General features: G+C 38.5%; 1 protein-coding gene across 3 annotated transcripts in view; it reads left to right on the top strand.

The window, feature by feature from the left end:
• The window catches only part of IFTAP (intraflagellar transport associated protein), a 63632-nt gene that overhangs the window by 41729 nt on the left and 3420 nt on the right, over window positions 1-18483 (top strand). For all 3 annotated transcript variants that reach the window (XM_061152168.1, XM_061152162.1, XM_061152173.1), the window contains 3 exons: window positions 1110-1181; window positions 2548-2614; window positions 13317-13459. In XM_061152168.1, coding sequence (XP_061008151.1) covers window positions 1110-1181; window positions 2548-2614; window positions 13317-13459 — 282 coding nt within the window. The remainder of the gene's footprint in view (window positions 1-1109; window positions 1182-2547; window positions 2615-13316; window positions 13460-18483) is intronic.

Consider the following 18483-nt stretch of genomic DNA (forward strand, 5'->3'; position numbering starts at 1 on the left):
AGACTGTAAGAACATAAAAAACACTGGACAGTTGTTGGATCAGCAACTCACACTCCTGATTTTAGAAGGAGAGCCCCTGGATTACTTTACTGAAAATCGTCATTACATTCCATGATTTCAACAGCCAGCTTTTATGATAATATCAGGATCTGCCGTCTACAGATTTTTCTTGTAATTATTTCTATATTTTAGCTTATCTTCTGTTTGGGATAAAAGAGTTCCTTTTTATAATTCTCTGTGTAAATGGAGTTTCTTTTACTGTCCTGGATTCAGTCCTTCAGACTTAAAGTAGAATATGTTAACTTGGTTTTTCCAAGAGTTGGTCAATAAATAAATGTTAGATGCTCTCTTCCTGAGCTTCAAGATTTCATAGGCTATATTCACATTCTTTCTAGCTATGTTTTTTAATAATCAAGGAATCCTAGTGGAAACTGTTCCATTTTTTTAAGCCATTTGAGTTTCTACTTTAAATCTCATGTGTCTTCCCTGTGACATGGTGGATAGAATTGTATATGAGATTGTCGTTAGACATGTGTTTATATACAGTGAAGGCCTATAATTCTTTACTTCTATAACTTATTCCAGAGAGACGATTAAGGGGCAAAACTTTTTTTTTTTTCTCTCTAGAAGATTTCCTACTGGCAAACACTGGCAACTGGAGTTACATTTTCTGTTGAATCTTTAACTAGCATGTGAGAGGCAAAGCATTGTTTGACAGTACTTTTTCCTAATAACTTGAAAATGTTGTACTAGCATGCTCTGATTTGTCCTTCGGAGGCTCGTTGGGATGGCGAGGGAGCTGGGGTGATGACTGGGGAGTGTTCCTGTTTTACGCATGAGAAGACTGAGGGGAAGTATGTTACTCTAAGTGGCACCGTAGATGGGTCCAGAGTACAGGAGAAGTCAGACCTCCTGAAACCTACTCCCTGACTACCACTGTGACTTGGTGAATCTGGTCACTAAGGTGTGATGGTCCATCAAGCACAGCTAGTGAACAGAAACTGGAAGGGAAGTTTTGTGCCTGAAGGGCTACAAGATCAGCTCCTTTATTTTTGGTTATTTCAAGTTCCCATCAATATGTCTTCAGTGGTTTTTGTCGTGTTTTTCAGATAATGATAGATGATGGCCAAAAAGCTGGCAGTTTCTTTCAAGGTGATCTGAATCGAGCAGGGGAGGTGAAGGTAAGGCATGATTCAATTTTGTTCCATGGCCAAACCCCCCAAAAAGCACAAAAACCTCACAGGATTCATTTGCTATCTCCCATAAAAATTTGGAAAATTCAGCAGATTTTGTCCATATGATTTTTTTTTAATGGTGTTTGATTTAATAAAAAAGATGTTTGATTATCTTCAACTATCTTGGTTGGCTGGGTTCTGGATCTTTCTTCCTCAAAGCTTTAGAAATGGAAGTGGTGCTTCAATAGAGAAACATGACTCTTATTCCCCTGAACTTATACCATTAAGAGAAATGACAATATAACAGATTCTCAAGTTTTAGCGCTAAACCATCATTTGGAAGATGAGTTTTTTGCTGTCACTTGGATGTGAAAAAATAACTGCAGTTATGTACTTACAAGCAATGGAAGCTACCATTTTTAATTCCTGTGTAAAAGCCATGGTCTGATAAGTAGAGTGAGGAAGAAAGACCTAGGCTGTGTTTTGAATTCCAATCATGAAACCTAAATTTATAATTTTACAGTATTTTGTTATGCACATGTTTTAGATCATAAGCATAAAAGGCGTTTCGACATCCTGCCTTTGCTAGGTCTGCCAGTGGTGAAATCATTGTTTTAATTAACACTCTTTGATATTCACCTGAGATGAATCAGTTCATGTATGAAGTGTTAACATTTTGTTAATCTAAAATGTCTCATTGTCAGCTTGCTGTGGAAAGCAGTATTCCACATGGAATAGTTTTTCATTGAAATGCTGCTATTGTGTCTGTAAAGGTCATTTGCTCTGCTTTTTACCTTTGAAGTAATCTTCAGTTTTATTTGCTTGAAAGAGAACACTTGATTTTTGGCCCTGCTCACCTTTCTTGTGATTACCTGGGGCAGGATGATTTTGTTTCCAATGAACCTTCTCTCCTGCTTTCTTTAGTTTCTTCTGTCTCTTTGGAGTTTAAAGCACACTGTTACGAGAATAGTCAGACCTACCACCATCACTGGTCCGAGAAACAAAAGCAATAAAACAAAAACAAGAGACAGAGACACCGCTTTGGACTGTCTTGATGGTGGTATATATTTTGGGACAGAATCAGGAACAAAAACTTTTCAAAAACTCCCCAGACTGTGTTTTCTCTTTCAGCCTAGAGATCTTATTATGGTGCCTACAAAATCCAGGCCAACATCTAAATTTACTGCTTCTTTTAGATGTTTCCGGGAAAGCACAGTGAACACAAAGAACTCTAGCTGGGCCTCGAAAGTTAATGAGAAAATTGGATTCAGTTGCTCACTTGAGTGTTATAGAAAGGGATTCATTGATTCTTAACTGCATTTTTTTCCCACTAGGTCTGATTTGCATAAAAATGATCTTAATCCTTTTCTAGGTAGACAATTTCCTTGATATAGAAGATTTAGACCTGGATGAAGAGATTAATCCCCAACTGAGCAAGGGTATGTTTCCTGTTTCCTTTCTACACTGCTTGACCTCTTTCTAGAAACTACACGTAAGGCTTTAGACAGCTTTTCTTTTTTTTTTTTCTGGGTGGGTGGGTGCGGGGTGCAATTCTTACCTCTCCTTTCCCTGAGATACAGAAAACCAGAGTCCTGCAGTCTCTTTTTTATTAATAAAGATTTCAGCTGAAAGGTCAAACAAAGCTTGTTGAAGGTTGTAAAGTCTTTGGTCTTAAAAGAAATAAAGATTTTCTTCCTACCATTTCCCGTTTACCATATGATTGATTTTTGGATAACTGTCTCAAGTAGAACCATTTAAGTCAAACTCTTATTTCTTAGAATTTCTGCTTTGTGCTGTAAATTGAGATTAGTTTCAAATGCTCCGTAAAATACCAGTTCATTATAAACATTATGAGAGTTGGTCATTAAAAAAAAAAAGAAAATAAAATCCAGATCTTTGCTTTTATAAATATTTATTAATATGTAAGCCAAACACTTAAAACTAATGCTATGTTGTGAATTTTTTTTCTGGGCTGTTCTCCTACATAGGCTGGGCTGAGAGAGCCTGCTGTCTGCTGACATGTATGTAGTCCATGACGTTTTTGAGGCCTTTTTCCTCTCCTGGTTAACATTTCTGTGTAAGCATAGTTATCCTTTGTTGCTCCAAGGAGCTTTGAAATATGTTCAAAATTTGAGTTGTTTTGAAAACTCTCATTCCTAATTTAATAGGCAAGAATCACTCAAAATTAATGTTGAATGTTTCCATGGGGCAGTTTCCACAGGGGAGTTGGTTGGTGGTGGTTGTTGTTTACAGTCATTAGGTGGTCATAAACAGTCACTGTGGTCATTACTGGTGGGGAGGAGGGCTTCTTTCTAATCACACAGGAGTTAAAGTGAAGGCTGTAGATGGTTTGTGGACTGCTGTCTGTATATATGAGCCTCTGCTTTGGCTTCTCTGGTTCCCCCTGAATTTGAGAGGCTTTGGTAATTGGAAGCAATTAACATTTTTATTCTGCTTCCAAACATAACACTACTCCACTGAAGGGATCGTTTGTCAAGCAGTCTATTAACCAGCAAACTGCAGGTTTTTCTCCCCCTTGCTTACTTGGTTTAAGGGAGATGAGAGATCTAAGGGAATCACAGACACCTGGGAGAGGTTCTCTTAACTTCGGTGCTTTAGGCGGCTCTGAATTTCTTTATAAGAGCAGTTTAGGGGTTCTGATTGGGTTATAAGGTATTGCTAAGGATTTATGAGGAATCCAGATTTGTAGAGCAAGCACACTGTTTCTGGGTTTTGGGTAGTTTGGGGGAAGGGAGCAGATTCCTGGGTCTTGTTCCCCAAAAAGAGTTTAATTCAGAAGGTCTTTTGTGACACCTCGTGATCTGTGTTATTAATCACTCCCCCAGGGGATTCTGATGAACTAAAGTTCTTCTGTGGGTAGTGCTTGGAGTCGGCACTTGGAGTTGGCTTGTGTACATTTGCAACATAAAACTAATTTCACAGGAGGGTACAACAGTTTTTGTGATGGTTACTTTTCTTGCCAGTAGTTAGAAAGTCTGTATACCGACATAATCCTGCATAGCCAGCGAATTTGATTTTGGTTGTATCAGTATTTTAAAATTAGTCTTTACTTTTTCAACTACTTTTACATTGTTTCCTTTAAACATTTTTAAGTTATTTTTTTATTACTATTAGGTCTGTTTCTTTTGTTTAAAAGATTGCATAAAAACGTCTCACTAGTATGATTTTTCCAGAAAGTTGATAACAGGTAGTTTTTCATTTGTGTATAAAAGCTTACTGAGGCTGAACCAAGTCTCCGTGGACTTGGATGAGCTAGTCAAGGCCTTCTGAGGTGTAAAATAATGTGAAAAGTCAAGGCTAAAAAGCAATCAAGGCTTCAGTGATCTATTCCAATTACTGAAAAGACCACCAAGCTTCACCGTTTTTATAATGTACAGTCTGGGTCATCTGAAAGAAAAAAAAACACAAGAAATTTTCCAAGGTGGGTTTTATCGTTGGGTCTAATTTGTATTGCACTTGTAATTTGTATTGCACTTCAGGAATATGAGCAGAAGGTAAATATTTATATCAGATGGGAAATGTGACATTTTAAATAGGCAAGTTACTTGTATAATTTTGGCAGCTTGAGAGGCTTACTGATTAGATTCTGTCATTATTGTTTAAACAACTGATTTGCCTGGGGCAACAAGGAAGTGAGTTGCCTATTGTTTTTCTACCATTGACTTTATTTGTTCACCTTCTTCATTTTCATAAATATTCTCCAAGATTCAGGCCTCTGATGCAGTCCTGGGATTTAGCTTGTTGTTTCAGCAGCCCAGGTGGACACAGTTTTTCCAAGCAGCCAACCCAGTGGCGTGCTATTGACCAGTTGTCCAAGGAAACCTTCGCCACAAAGCTCAGTACCCTGTGTTTATTTGACATCAAATTAACTTTTTTTTCCTCCTTTGAGACAAGATAATTACCCTGGTTAGTTACTGTCATGCATATCCAGAAAGATTATTATTTGGAATAGGAATTAATTATTATGGGGGCCTCCCTGGTGGTTCAGTGGTAAAGAATCTGCCTGCCAATGCAGGAAACTCTGGTTTGGTTTGAGTAGAGAAGATTCCCTGGAGAAGGAAATGGCAACCCACTCCAGTATTCTTGCCTGGGAAATCCCATGGACAGAGGAGCCTGGCAGGCTATATAGTCCCTGGGATCCCAGAAGAGTCAACAATTAGTTACTATCTTTTGCCCTTTAGAGTAGGAAGAATCTTCTGATTGTCCTTATTTCTGTCCCCCTCAGTTGGCCCAACCTGTTCTCTGGATGAGTACAGACGGTCAAAGAGACCGTTTTTAAGTCTGGTGCTCAGAATTATACTGTATTATACAAGTGTCTTGACCAGCATATGTACTTGTGGTTGATTTCACTGAATGAAAATGGGCAAGTCATTCCTGCTTGAAGGTTGGCAGCCTTATTTGATTTTCATTTTCAAGCTTTCCAGTACTTACAGTTTTAATGAAGGTATCTGTTTCTCTCCCTCTCCCTCTTTTTTTTTTTTCTTTTAAATTTTCCTCATCTGCAACTTAAAAGCAACTTTATGTAGCCTGTGAATGACCTGGCTTTTATTCAGTGACTATTTAACAACTGTGACTGGATCTGGGAATAAAATAAAAAGTAAAACATATCTGGTTCCTGTCCTTATGGAAATTCATAGTTTATTGGAAGAATCGGACAGGTAATCACAAATATATATTTGCAAGTTGCTCTAGATCTTATGAGAGCACATTGTAGGGGGATTTGATTTTTCTGTGGATCAGATAAAGAGCAGAGAGCTTGAGATCTAAAGGATGAGTAGTTATTAACTAGGTGAGGGGTGGGCAGGACAGTATAGGAGCAGGATAAGAAGAGCATATGCAAAGGTCCTGAGCTAGGAGAGGATGGCACATTTCAGCCAACTCAGAGTTTAGGCATTTCATTTACTTTACACTTGAAACTATTAAAAATCATCCTTTCACAGCTTAGATCACTAAAAACGTTGAGAAGGAAAAAAATCATAGCTTCAAAATGTTCCTCTGTCTCTATTCCTCCAATTATTTTTTATGTGCAGACTTATCCATCTATTAAATTCCAGATTGGAAGCCATGTCAGCCACAAAGATAAATGCTTCCACTCCGTTCCTGAGAACAGAATTGGGATGATAATTCCGCCCTTTTGACAGTTCCTATGTTTATTTCTCCCGTAGGAAAAAAGAAAGGTTTTATCTAATTGGAGAGATGAGGGGGAAAAACTGGATGTGTGTGGATGAGGCCTTTGTCTCTTCTTTTGGGGTCATGCTCTTTGGAAGGTGTATGTCCTCCCTTCTCTGCTCGTGGCTCCTTTCTTACAGTAGACCCACGTTATGTGGGGCCCAGTAAAGTGGTTTTCAACCTGAGATACATTAGAATCACTTGAGGAGCTTTAAAAAATAAAAGACAGTACTGGATCCTGCCTTTGGGGATCGTTTTCCAGTAGTCTGGTGTGTGTCCTGGGCACTGGCAGGTTTTAAAGCTCCCCAGGTGACTCTGATATGCTACTGAAGCTGAGAACCAGCTCTAGACAGTTCTGGAGGTATCACTCTTGAGCCCCTACTCCAAGAGCTACAGGGATGTGAAGAGATTCTCCTTTTAGCTGGCTGGACTTGTGTCGTCTGTATGGACTTCCTCGCAGGTGGGATAGTCTGAGGTCTAGACTTGGGAGGAAAGCTTGATAAATAAGAGGTCCAATTGTGACTGCAAGACAAGCTCCATTTTCAAAATCAGCTTCGTTATTTAGAAAGCTCATATTTTGATCCCCATTATTTTGACTCCTGAATGTATTTTTCTCTTTGTTTCTATATTTAAAGGTAGAGGCGTATGACATCACTGTCAAATGCCAGCTCCAGCCATAAGTATGTCTTCCCTGATCTTCCCCAGCTTCCTGGATGGCAGTAGTAGGCTTCTGCCTCCTTTTATATTTCCACTTTTACTTTGCAATTTTTTTCTTGAAGTGGGTGTTGGTTAATGTGTCTCTTGACAGTGGCATATGATTTATTCATGTGTGTCTATACACACATACAACTTTGTCTTTTAGAGTGTTTAATCTATTTATGTTTAATATAGTTGCTGATATATTGGACTTTAAATCTCTTATCTTACTATTTTGTTTTCTACTTGTTCTGCCAGTTGTATGTTCTTTTCGCTCATTTTTTTTGGCCTGTTTTGGATTAATCAAATATTACTGTTTTATGGCCTCCTAGTTTTGCTGGGTAGAGAATTCTAGGTTTATAATTATTTTCTTCAACATTTTAAAGGTGCTTTTCTGTTTTGTTATGGTGTTACTTGTTCCTCTATGAAAAACTGTAGAAAAACCAAATGTCAGTCTGATTGTTGTACATTTGAAGGTAATATCTATATGGTTTTTTTTTTTTTTTTTTTTTACCTCATTTGTTTACTTCTATGATTTTTCTCTTTGTTTTTCAGTAATTTCATTGTGCCTTGGCATTGTTTACTTTGTATTTATTCTGCTTGGGGTTTGTAGATTCTTGTAAATGTTGGGAAAGTCTCAGCTGTTACGTCTTCAAATAACACCTGTGCCCAGACCTTTTCACCACGTCCCATGTCTCTCTATGATCTTGCCTGCATTTCCATCATTTTCTATTTCCTTTCTTTCTTCAGCTAGAATATTTTCTACTATCTGTGTTCCAATTCAGCACTCTTGTCTTGTATCAATATGATGTTAAAGCCATCAGTATTTCTGTTATAGTCGTCAAGAGATCTGGAGTATCTATTTTTAAAAATTTCAGTTCCCTGCCAAAATTCTTCATTTTGTAATATGTTTATTGGAATGTATTAATTGGTTATTTTAAAGTTCTTGTCTCATAATTCCAATAACTGAGATGTTCTGTGGGTCCATGTGTATTGTTAATTTTCCCTTTTGATCCAGTGTCTTTGTATACCTGATCATTTTTGTTTGAGTGCTGAACACTGTATATAAAATATTACAGAGGCCCTGGATGATGTTACCTTAATCTGTGTTTAGAGAAACTTCAACATTTTGCTAGCATTTAGAGTAGTTATAGATCATCTTAACCCAATATGGGATTGAGCTGATTTGGTGACTGAGTTTCAGGTTTTATGAAAGAAAGTAAAAGTGAAAAAAAAAAAAAAAAAAGAAAGTAAAAGTGTTAGTCGCTAATTCATGTCTGACTCTTTGCAACCCCATGGACTGTTTTTTGTCTTCACAGCACTGTGAATCTGTTGGTAGTTCTGCCAAGCTTCTCAGCTTCTTAGCCTATTTCTTCTTTACTTCTTGGTTTTTTAGCCTCTGCTTACGAATCAGCAAATGCCATGTGTTGAAAAACAGCTTAGAATCTTAGACTCAAATTCAGCACTTTACTTCTCTCCAGGATCTTAGCCCCTCAAGTTCTGGACTTCCCTGGTAGCTCTCCAGTGCCTTTAACTAGTTGATTTTTATCACTTTTCCGGCTGTTCCAGTGTTCTTGGTGGAAGGTTCAGACTATCTGACAAGGGTCAGATGTTACATGTGGTCTGGGAGCTCCTTGGGAAACCCCAAGGTCTGAAGGTTAAATATGTTGACGTTTGCACTGATGTTGCAAAATCAGTGATGGGTAAAGATACTAGTACTTTACTGTGAATCAAGGTAGAAGCACCAAATTATACAAGTAGTCACTGTTATCGTCACTGTCATGAGTTTGTAGTTAAAACAAATGCCAGTTTCCATTGAAAATGTCTTTGATGAAATGGTGTTTGTGTGGTGTGTGCTCGGTCATGTCCAATTCTTTGTGACCACATGGACTGTAGCCCCCCAGGCTCCTCTGTCCATAGAATTCTCCAGGCAAGAATACTGGAGTGGGTTGCCATTCCCTTCTTCAGGGGATCATCCTGACCCAGGGATCTGACCCGTGTCTTCCACATTGCAGGCAGATTCTTTACCATCTGAGCCACCAGGGAAGTAGTAAAAACTATTAATTTTATTCAGTCTTGATCCCTGAGTATGCCTCTTTTTAATGTTTTGCTGTATAAAGCACTTCTGCTGCATACTGAAGTACGGCAGTTGTGCTTCACATACACATGAAATACATGAGCATTTTTTCATGGAAAAACTGAAAAACACTTTTTCATGGAAAACACTTGTGCCGTTGAGTGGTGTGCTGAATTAATTTTTTTTTTCTTTCATGGATCAACATTTTTACTTGAAAGAATGATTGACAAAGTATAGTTCTCAAAAGTGAATGAAGTGAAGCTGTCTTTTCAAGACAAACAACTGATAGTGTTCATTGCCAGTGATAAAGTTGGCAATGGATCAAGTGAAAATTGAATTTTTGGAAAACTTATATCCAGTACTGTGAGCTTGACAGCTTCTCAATATTTGAAGGCTTTTTTGATAAAATTGGTAATGTTAACTAATGTGACTTTTATATTGCATAATGAAATATGTCAACATTTGAAAGATCTGCCTAACAGAGTGAACCACCATTTTCCAAATAACCGATTTATGGTGTTACAAAATCATGCACAGGAGAACGATTCATTTACCATAAAAGGCAGACCAATGAATTTTAAACATAAGAGCATGAAAACTTCACTGAAAGGGTTTCATGTTGCACATTGAAAATACTTTTAAAACCAATATCATTTGTCAAGATCCAGTGTGTATCAAAGAATATCCCCAACTGTATAAAAGGAGTATTAAAGTACTCCTCCCCTTTCCAACATATATATCGTGTCAGACTAGAATTTCTTCATTCTCATCATGTGAAACAGCATATTCCAAAAATTGAATGCAGAAACAAATATAGAATCCAGCTTTCTTCTACTTAAGACAAGCACTTAAAAGATTCAGAAAATGTAAAACAGTGCTTCTCTTCTATTATCTTTGCTTTTGGAAAATATCTTTTTAAAATAAAAGTATTTATTTTAATAATGATTGTATTTTAATAATTTGAAGTCAAATATTTGAAAATTAAGTTTCTAATACAGTGAATATTGTTAGATATAACTCCCACAAGAAAAATCTCTTTGGGTCTTCAAAAATTTTTAATAACAAGAGTCTCTGACATAAACTAGTATAGCTGGAATCCATGTGCATAAGAGGCCTCAGTCCATTTCTTATGTGTATCCTTTCTGGTCCTGAGGAGTGCCCAAAATTTCAGGAAATTTTGGCTATTTCTACATGACAACAAAGGAATGAATTTGTTGATCTTATAAATATGATAGGCAGATTAAATATTATTGTTGTCTAGATTATCAGATGTCAGGTAGATTACCTTATTTTTTTTTTTTTTTTGATTGCTTACTTTTAAATGTATTACCTTTGACTTGCTGGTCATTGGTTAAATACAGAGAGGCAGATGGCACAAACAGATAATTTATAAACACTGGACATTCTTACTATGTAGTTGAGAAAGAGATTGAAATGCTTTCAACCAGCCTTGCCATCCAACATGAAGATTCCTTTTTGAGAGTTGCCTTAACTCGACAAAGTCCATCAGTCAAGATGGTGGTATTGATCAACAGTTAAGAAAAAACTAATTGTTTTAGAAACAATAAGCCTAGATTGAGCAAGCGCTGGGAAATAGTAAAGGACAAGGAAGCCTGGTCCATAGGTTGCAAAGAGTGGACACGACTTAGTGACTAAGCAGCAACAGCAAAAGTGTCTTAAAGATCAGATTTCAGTCTTGAAAGCTTTACAGAGATCTCCAGAAATTCCATTCCTCATCATCAATGAATGCAAGGATTTTCCCTCTCAGAGAATGAATATATAAATAACCCATCAGTGACTGTAAATGGCTAAAGGACAAGGTAGCTTTCTTTATAACTTATTATCAGACTGTTCCTGTCCATAATGTTTTCACCGTTTTATAAATCTATCCTATTTAGAACTAAAACAGTTCAGTTTTTGTGTTGACTATTCTCTGATTTTTATGTGTAAAAGTCATATCCCTGTTAAAAAAACTTAGCTTTTGAGGATAAGGACTTTGCATCATTCACAATGTTCTATGGATAGGTAGACTTATACATGCTGTTCAATTTAAAAGTTGCGATAAAGGAAATCCATTCCCTTTCTGCAAGTATGCGTTGAATTTACTACACATAAGGTGCTGTGTTAGACTCCAACAACTATGCAAGTTTGTGTGCTTTCCTTTTACCCTGCAGAAACAAATGACAGGAATGTGAAATGTGGTGAATACCGAGTCGTCTTGTTTCGAAAGAACTGTTCCCATGGCAGTTGGCTTTTTAGGAAGGAAAGCATTGTTGCTGAAAACCCTACCTTCTTTGCAAATAAATGAGTGACGTGAAGAATTTCAGCAAAGGAATGGCAGAGTTGTCCTTCTTGGTGCACGATATTGTCAGTTGGATCTTAAATAGCTCTGAAAGCAGAATTGATTTTGATTTCACATTTGAAGTGATGTTTGTTCTGGCAGCCAGTGGGTCTGGTGGATATTGGTTTTCATATTAAGAGGCTTGACCCTTTCGCTCCTTGCCTCTGTTGTTGGCTGGCCCCTAACCAGTGAAGCAATTTAGCTTTGGACTCATAAAGGGAAAGCCAGTCTCTCCACCAACGTTATTGAGTATTTAAAAGTATTAATTCTCTGGTTATAAAACACATGAACACACTGACTGCTGACTAATCACGTTAACATGCTTATCATAGTGACATTTCTTGGCCCTGAGTTTGGATATACAAATCTGGTAGGTTTCAATAACATAAGTGATGAAAATGCTTTCTTAAAAATCGGTTTCTGATGTGACGTCTTGGGCTCAGAGCAGGGCGCTGCACCCAGACTGCAGCTGTGGCGACTTGAGTGTAGTGATTCTGGGTGTTAAAGCTCCTTGCCTGTAAAACAGGAAATAATGGAGTTGTTGAGAGGATTAGCTGAGTTAATGCATGTAAAAGGCTGGCTATTATTATTGTTTTTATTTCCCCTAATTAATCAGGTCACATTCTACCATTTCAGTAATTAATCATAGTCATGTGTGCATGCTGTCTCTTAATTTGTGTCTGACTCTGTGCAACCCCATGGACTGTAGCCTGCCAGGTTCCTCTGTCCATGGGATTTTCCCGGCAAGAGTACTGCAGTGGGTTGCCATTTCCTCCTCCAGGGGATCTTCCTCACTCAGGGATCAAAAAAGACATGATTACAAAATTCTTAAGCTTCCAGGTGGTATCTGTGGTGGAGAGAGATGTCTTTCAAATCTGTTTCAGTTTTTGAATAGCAGTACCTGTTCAGTTATCACCTCATATATGCTGCCATTGGCAACAGCCAAGGCATGCCTGTTTGTTAATTAATCACTTCCACTGAGAACTTAATTAGTGTCTTAATTAGGATCATCATTGAGTAGCAGACCGCAACATCCTGTGCCAGCTGCAAGTTACTGGCTGGCTCCAGCAGCCCTTCTGGTCCTGCAGAAACAGGCCAAGGAGCAATCCTTTTGGGCTTCTCTTTGTTTTTCTGTCTTCAGAGAGAGCTGTGGAAGATCTTCATTTGTCTATGATGCATCCATGATTCTGCCACATGTGCAAAAAAAAAAAAGGAACACATCTACTTCTAATGGATTGATCAGAAAACCAGGATTGGCTTTTGAATTCTTGCTGTTGTGCTAAACAAGCTGGAAACACAAAACACATTGTTGTTGTTTGCAAGTGTTGGAAATGAGGCCACGCGTTCTGAGTATGACGGATTATTTCATTTTTCTGCTGCAAGTGAAAGTTCCTTCCTTCTGGCATCATTGTTTTTTAATATGTTGTTTTGAAATATTGCCATATTGTTACAGGATGAAATCAGCACTCCATTTTCTTTCTCTTTCCCCCCTTAGGAAAATATGGCAAAATGAGGCAAAAGTAACATCTTTTGAACTTAGTTTCCTATAGAAGTAGAAGTTGGGTTGAAAGGCATGATCAAGCTGTTCCCCAGACAACATTTCTCCCAGACCTTTTGGATAGCAACAATCGGAGAAAAACTAATGCACCAACAGCTTTTATTTTCTAGAAGGGAGACACCCTTGAGTCAAGTTCCCCAGTGAGAACAGGTGTTGTGAAACTGGCCTACTTTACTTGAGCATATTTGCTCATTCTTTTGACTATGGTAGGCTTTTTGATGATTTAGGTCGATTGTGGACTTGGCGAAGGGATCGAGTGATGTATTTTGTGTTCAACAGACGTGTCGCTGCTTCCAGGACAAGTGGAGCCGGAAGTGAGCTTGAGTGTTCCCTCTTACATTCCTTCTGTGGCCCGCCAGCCTCTCACTCCTGGAACGAAGCCCGGGCCCACCGTGAAAGGAGCAGACAAACAAAGGGAAGAGGTACTTCTCAGGGAATTCAGGCCTCTTGAAATTGCCTTGAGTCTATAACTGGTCCTTTCAGAGAAATGCCACCATACCCGTGTGTGCCTGTATTTTTCTCAGATTCAGGAAAATGTAGAATTCAGGTTGCTTAATTGGGTTCCTCGCTGTCATCTCTCGCTAATGTGTATACTCCCTTTTGAACACACAGAGGACAGTTGGGTTTTTACTTAGAAACTATATTTATGTCATGATGTTATGCTGCAGGATGGTGCTACCTGGGGACTAATCCACAGATGGGATGGACAGATTTCTTATCTCTCTTTTTTTCTGTACCAGCCTCTTTTCTTTTTATTATTGTTCCCAAGGTTCTGTAAACATTTTGCATTAGTTAAGGTAAGGCCAGGCTGCTATACTAGGGAAGCCTAGCAATAATTCAATGGCTGAAAGGAGAGAGAAGTTTATTTCTCTCCTGTAACAGTCTATAGAGAGTCTTTAAAGTGAGCAAGTGGTGGTTCTGTTTTCAGTCATTGGGGCCCACCAGGTTCCTTCTCTCTGGATCTCACTGCACCTCAGGACATCGTGTTCAGGTGCATGTTTCAGGTCAGGTCACTGTCCTACCTGGAGGGGCAGGGATGAGAGGATGGGGACAGAGCGTTTCCCCAAGGCTGAGGACTCAGGCTCTTCATTGCTGCTCACTCTCCATTGCCAACCACTTGGTTCCATGTTCCTATCTGGTCACCAGGGGAGTCGAGAAATGTCATCTAGCCACGTGCTTCTCCAGCATGGGAGAATGGAATCTGTCACATGTTAATTCTCCCTAATACACAACGTGGAGAGTCGTTTTTTACTATCATTTCCAGCTCCTCTTCATTTACTTAATAGACACGCACCAACCGAGGCCGCTGATGATGCTGGGTAGTGACCTTTATCACCTTTTTTACACTAGCATAAAAGGGGATCAGGTACAAGAAGTTGTTAAGGGCTCTTTATTATTGATTCCGAATAAAAATACTAGAGTGTTTCCTGATTATTTAATCGTTCAGGTACTAGTCTTGTCACCTGAAGATATTCTGTTATGGAAGCAGTCATTCAATCAGAAGTAATCCACACATTTCAATTTTTGCCCTTTGCTAATAGAACTTTTGTTCACTGACATCAGAAAAGTCTATCTAGGAGGCTTGCAGACTTATATTGAACCCCCAAATAGGTTACTTGGAGAAGGAAATGGCAACCCACTCCAGTATTCTTGCTTGGAGAATCCCATGGACAAAGGAGCCTGGTGGGCTACAGCCCGTGGGGTTGAGACAGCCACTTTTCAGTGTCTTTTTGAATTATGGAGCTTTCTCTCAGTGTTAATAAGCTAAAATTGCAAGGTGATTGCTAGCAAGACTCAGCTTTTTTAAAGACTTGTTCATGTTCTTGACTTCAGTTGTGACCATACAAATTATTGGGCAAGCCGGTGGTCAGTGGCACCTCATGCCATTATAGAAATTGTTACAAAATGGCTTTAGTTGATGGGTTTAAAAAAATGAATGATTTCTATGATCTCTCATATAGCCAGCAAAATGCTAGTTAAAAGCCTGTATATGATTGTATCTTTAAAACGAGTATAAGTTTCTTCTCAGAAAATGTGAAAATTTTTAAATGTTCAAATCAAAATGATAGAACAATTTTTGTGTTGGCAAACTAATGAGACGTAGATGAATAATTTTTGGTGTTTCTTTAAATATTGAGTAACATTGTGGGTGGGATTTTAATTTCTAGCCACTATTTGTTAGAGAAACATTTCAGGACTGTCTAGAATCACAGTACTGCACCACCTCTGCCTTGGTTTAATAGTATTAATCTTATTCTAAAGTACCCAATGCAAGAAAAAGAACAGAATCACCAAATTCCAGCACATGTATCTGGTGAAGAGCTACCAAGGGGCTGTTTTGGGCTAGAGATGGTGGTTACTTTCTGTGATGTCAGTCTCAAAAGATGAAAATGTATCCTGGATGTCCTGACTTCCTCTTAATTGCCTAATAAGAATCTGTAACTTCTTGATATGAACTGAACCCATTTAATTTTTTCACTAATTTTATCACTGCTTTTGTACATGTGCATTTCCCCCTTACAGTCAAATATTTTTCAAGAACCTTCCACTTTCCCTTTGTGAATAATTTCTTGCTGTAGTCACTCTATTTTGATGAATTTTGGAAGTTCTGGACAGCTTTATAGAACAAAAAGAATTCACATTAGGAAGATGAAAAATTACGAGTTCCTTTCCTACTTCCCAAAGTACAGAAGAGGTCATTGAAGAAACTTTTGTAATATTTTAATGGGAGATGGCCTGTTTTTCCAATTCAAAATAGGACTCTCAACTTTTTCACCTGTAAAGACAGTATAGTTACCATATTACTGTGCAAAAGAGCCTATAGCTAACTGCTATTATTGATTTGAGCATTAGTTTTATTTTCTTTAATTTGCCTATGTGGTACTGTGAATGAAAATGATTCTTCCTGTAACAGTGCCCCTCTTAGAATAAGTCAGAGAAATAATTTTAAGAAAACCAGCAGTTTTCTAATAGTGTACAAATTCTATTCCCTGGGAGGCTACAAAAAGATTTCAATTAGATTTGAAATTAGACACCTGAAATCCGTATATTTCTCTCAGCTCCTTAGGCAAAAATAACAAGTTAATAACTTAATTCACAGTTGTTTTCTGTTTAGTAGCAGGGGATTTGGTGTCCCGTTGCACAAATTCTGCTCTTTGAAATAAATCAGAAGTTCAGTTTGCAATCTAAAAACCTCGGAGCCTTATAGCTTAGAACCTGAAAATGAACCCAACTTGAAAGAAGAGAATTCCCAAAGTGTGCCACAGTAGCCAACAGCTGAAATGCATAAATAGAACTGAAGCTTTACTGTGGCTGAAAAGCTGTCATTTTGAAGATCATAGCGAAGTCTTCTGAACTGCAGGGTACATTAGGGTTCACTTTGAATTATATGTATGCCCCTTGTCTTAGAAGACTCTACATTCACTTGTGTGTGTCTCTATAAGGTTACTTAATTGAAATGCAAAAAAGTCAGAACTTGTGCTGAATTCAGTGCTATGTCTATAGAAGACATAGTAAATACTGAATGAGCAAATAATCAAAAAAACTTTTACTAGCTATCAGGAGTGACTTTCTGGTATAATAAGATGGTTAGGGTCATTCTCTTTTTCCTTTTCTATTGGTTCATTCCCCTCAACATGTAAACACGTCTAAGACTCTCCCATTCTTAACAAAATGAAAGAAAACTAAGGAAAAATAGCCTCCCCTTTCCCTTGGACCCCTCTTTGCTATTGTCCTTTTTTCTCACTTTCCATGTAGACTTCAGAAACCATTAGATCTAGCTCCGCTGTTTGTCTCTGCTTCCTTTCCCCTCATTCCTCATTCAGTTCATTGCAAAATGTCCTTGTGCTGATCATCTGCCTGGACGTATTCAGAATAAAGGGACCGAGCACTTTATTATTGCCAAATGCCAGTGGACACTTTTCTGTCTTTAATGGGTCTTTCTACTACGGTTTTCACCGCTGATCTTGCCTGACGCTCACAGTCCACTGGTTTTCTCTTCCTGGCTCCCCCCGGGTGTATTTCTCTGGGTGTTCTTGCCCTGCTTCCTTTGGGGGCTTCCCGCCATGCTCCCCTTAGGAGCTGGTGTTCCTCAGGGTCCCATGCTAAACCTGCAGCTCTCCCCACTTGCACACATGGATCCGTTTTCATCTCTAGGTGACTCCCCTGCGTGCTTCTGTCTCCTAACCTGTATCTCTAGAGCTTCAGACCTCTTGCTGAGCCCCAGGTTTGTGTGTTCAGCTGCCTGTTGACAATTCTATCTGGATTCCTTAAGGAACATTCGAATCAGCATGTTAAATACTGAGCTTATCTCTACCTGCTTCCATTCCTGCATTCTCGCCCTTCGTCCCTCCCCGTATCCAAATTAGCCAGCAAGCGCTGCCAGTTTTTCTGACATTTTCCAGGGTCTGCTCTCAGTGCCCTGTGCTCATTGTCTCTTGTCTGGACTGCTTCCGCCAACTCCTGACTCCAAGCCTACCCTTTGTTCCATCTTCAGAGTGACTTATCTTGATGTACCCTCGCAGAGGGCAGGGTATCCTGTTCTCTGCACCGAGCCTGTGTCTCCAGCACTTGTCTCAGTTAGCATTGGAATGAAGGAAGGAATTTATTTGAAATGCATAGATGACCAAGTATCTACGTGCTTTAAAAAAAAAAAAAAATCCTTCAGCGACTTTTCATCACCTCTGGGAAAAATAGCATACAAGACCTGTCATGGTCTGCCACCATCCTCATCTTCTGCTGCTCTCTACCTGACATTTTCTGCTTTGACAGCACTGAACTACTTGCAGATCTACATACGTGAAATTCTGTGTCTTTCTTACTTGGCCTCCTCTGCTCATGAGACCTGCTTTTGTCCTAAGCTCATTTTCTCTCAACCTTGTTAAATAATATTACCTTCGAAGATCCTGCTTAGATAGCACCTCTTCCAGGAAGCCTCCCCTGATTCCTTCCCAAGGCCTTCTAATCTAGGCTGTGTTAGGCTTTGCTTCTTTTTCCTGTTCCCTCCTAACTATATCATGTATACTTACTACAGTTTACTATAATTGTTCATTTATGTATCTAAATCATTTCTCTGTGATTTCATACAAGTCTGCAGCTTTGTATCCTCAGCACCCAGCGCAGCACCTGGATTTTAATAAACATTCGTGAAAAGAATGGAATATATCTGAATGATTGCAGGAGACTATTCCTCTGACATTTTGATCCAGAGATGTACTGGCCACCTTGCAATGCAGAGTGACAGTGATACACCCAGTTTTAAAATGTCTTGAGTATCATATTTTGGCGTTGCAAATAAGAAATTATTATCACCCTTGGTTTCTTTCTTTTATTATCTACATCAGCATTTAACTGATTGCCTAAAGGAATTAATCTAACAATAAGAGCTGCTGTTAATAACTGAGTTTCTAAGTGAAGACATTTATATTTTTATGTATATTTTTATGTT

The sequence above is a fragment of the Dama dama genome, chromosome 1, assembly GCF_033118175.1.
Source record: "Dama dama isolate Ldn47 chromosome 1, ASM3311817v1, whole genome shotgun sequence".
Classification (NCBI taxonomy): Eukaryota; Metazoa; Chordata; class Mammalia; order Artiodactyla; family Cervidae; genus Dama; species Dama dama.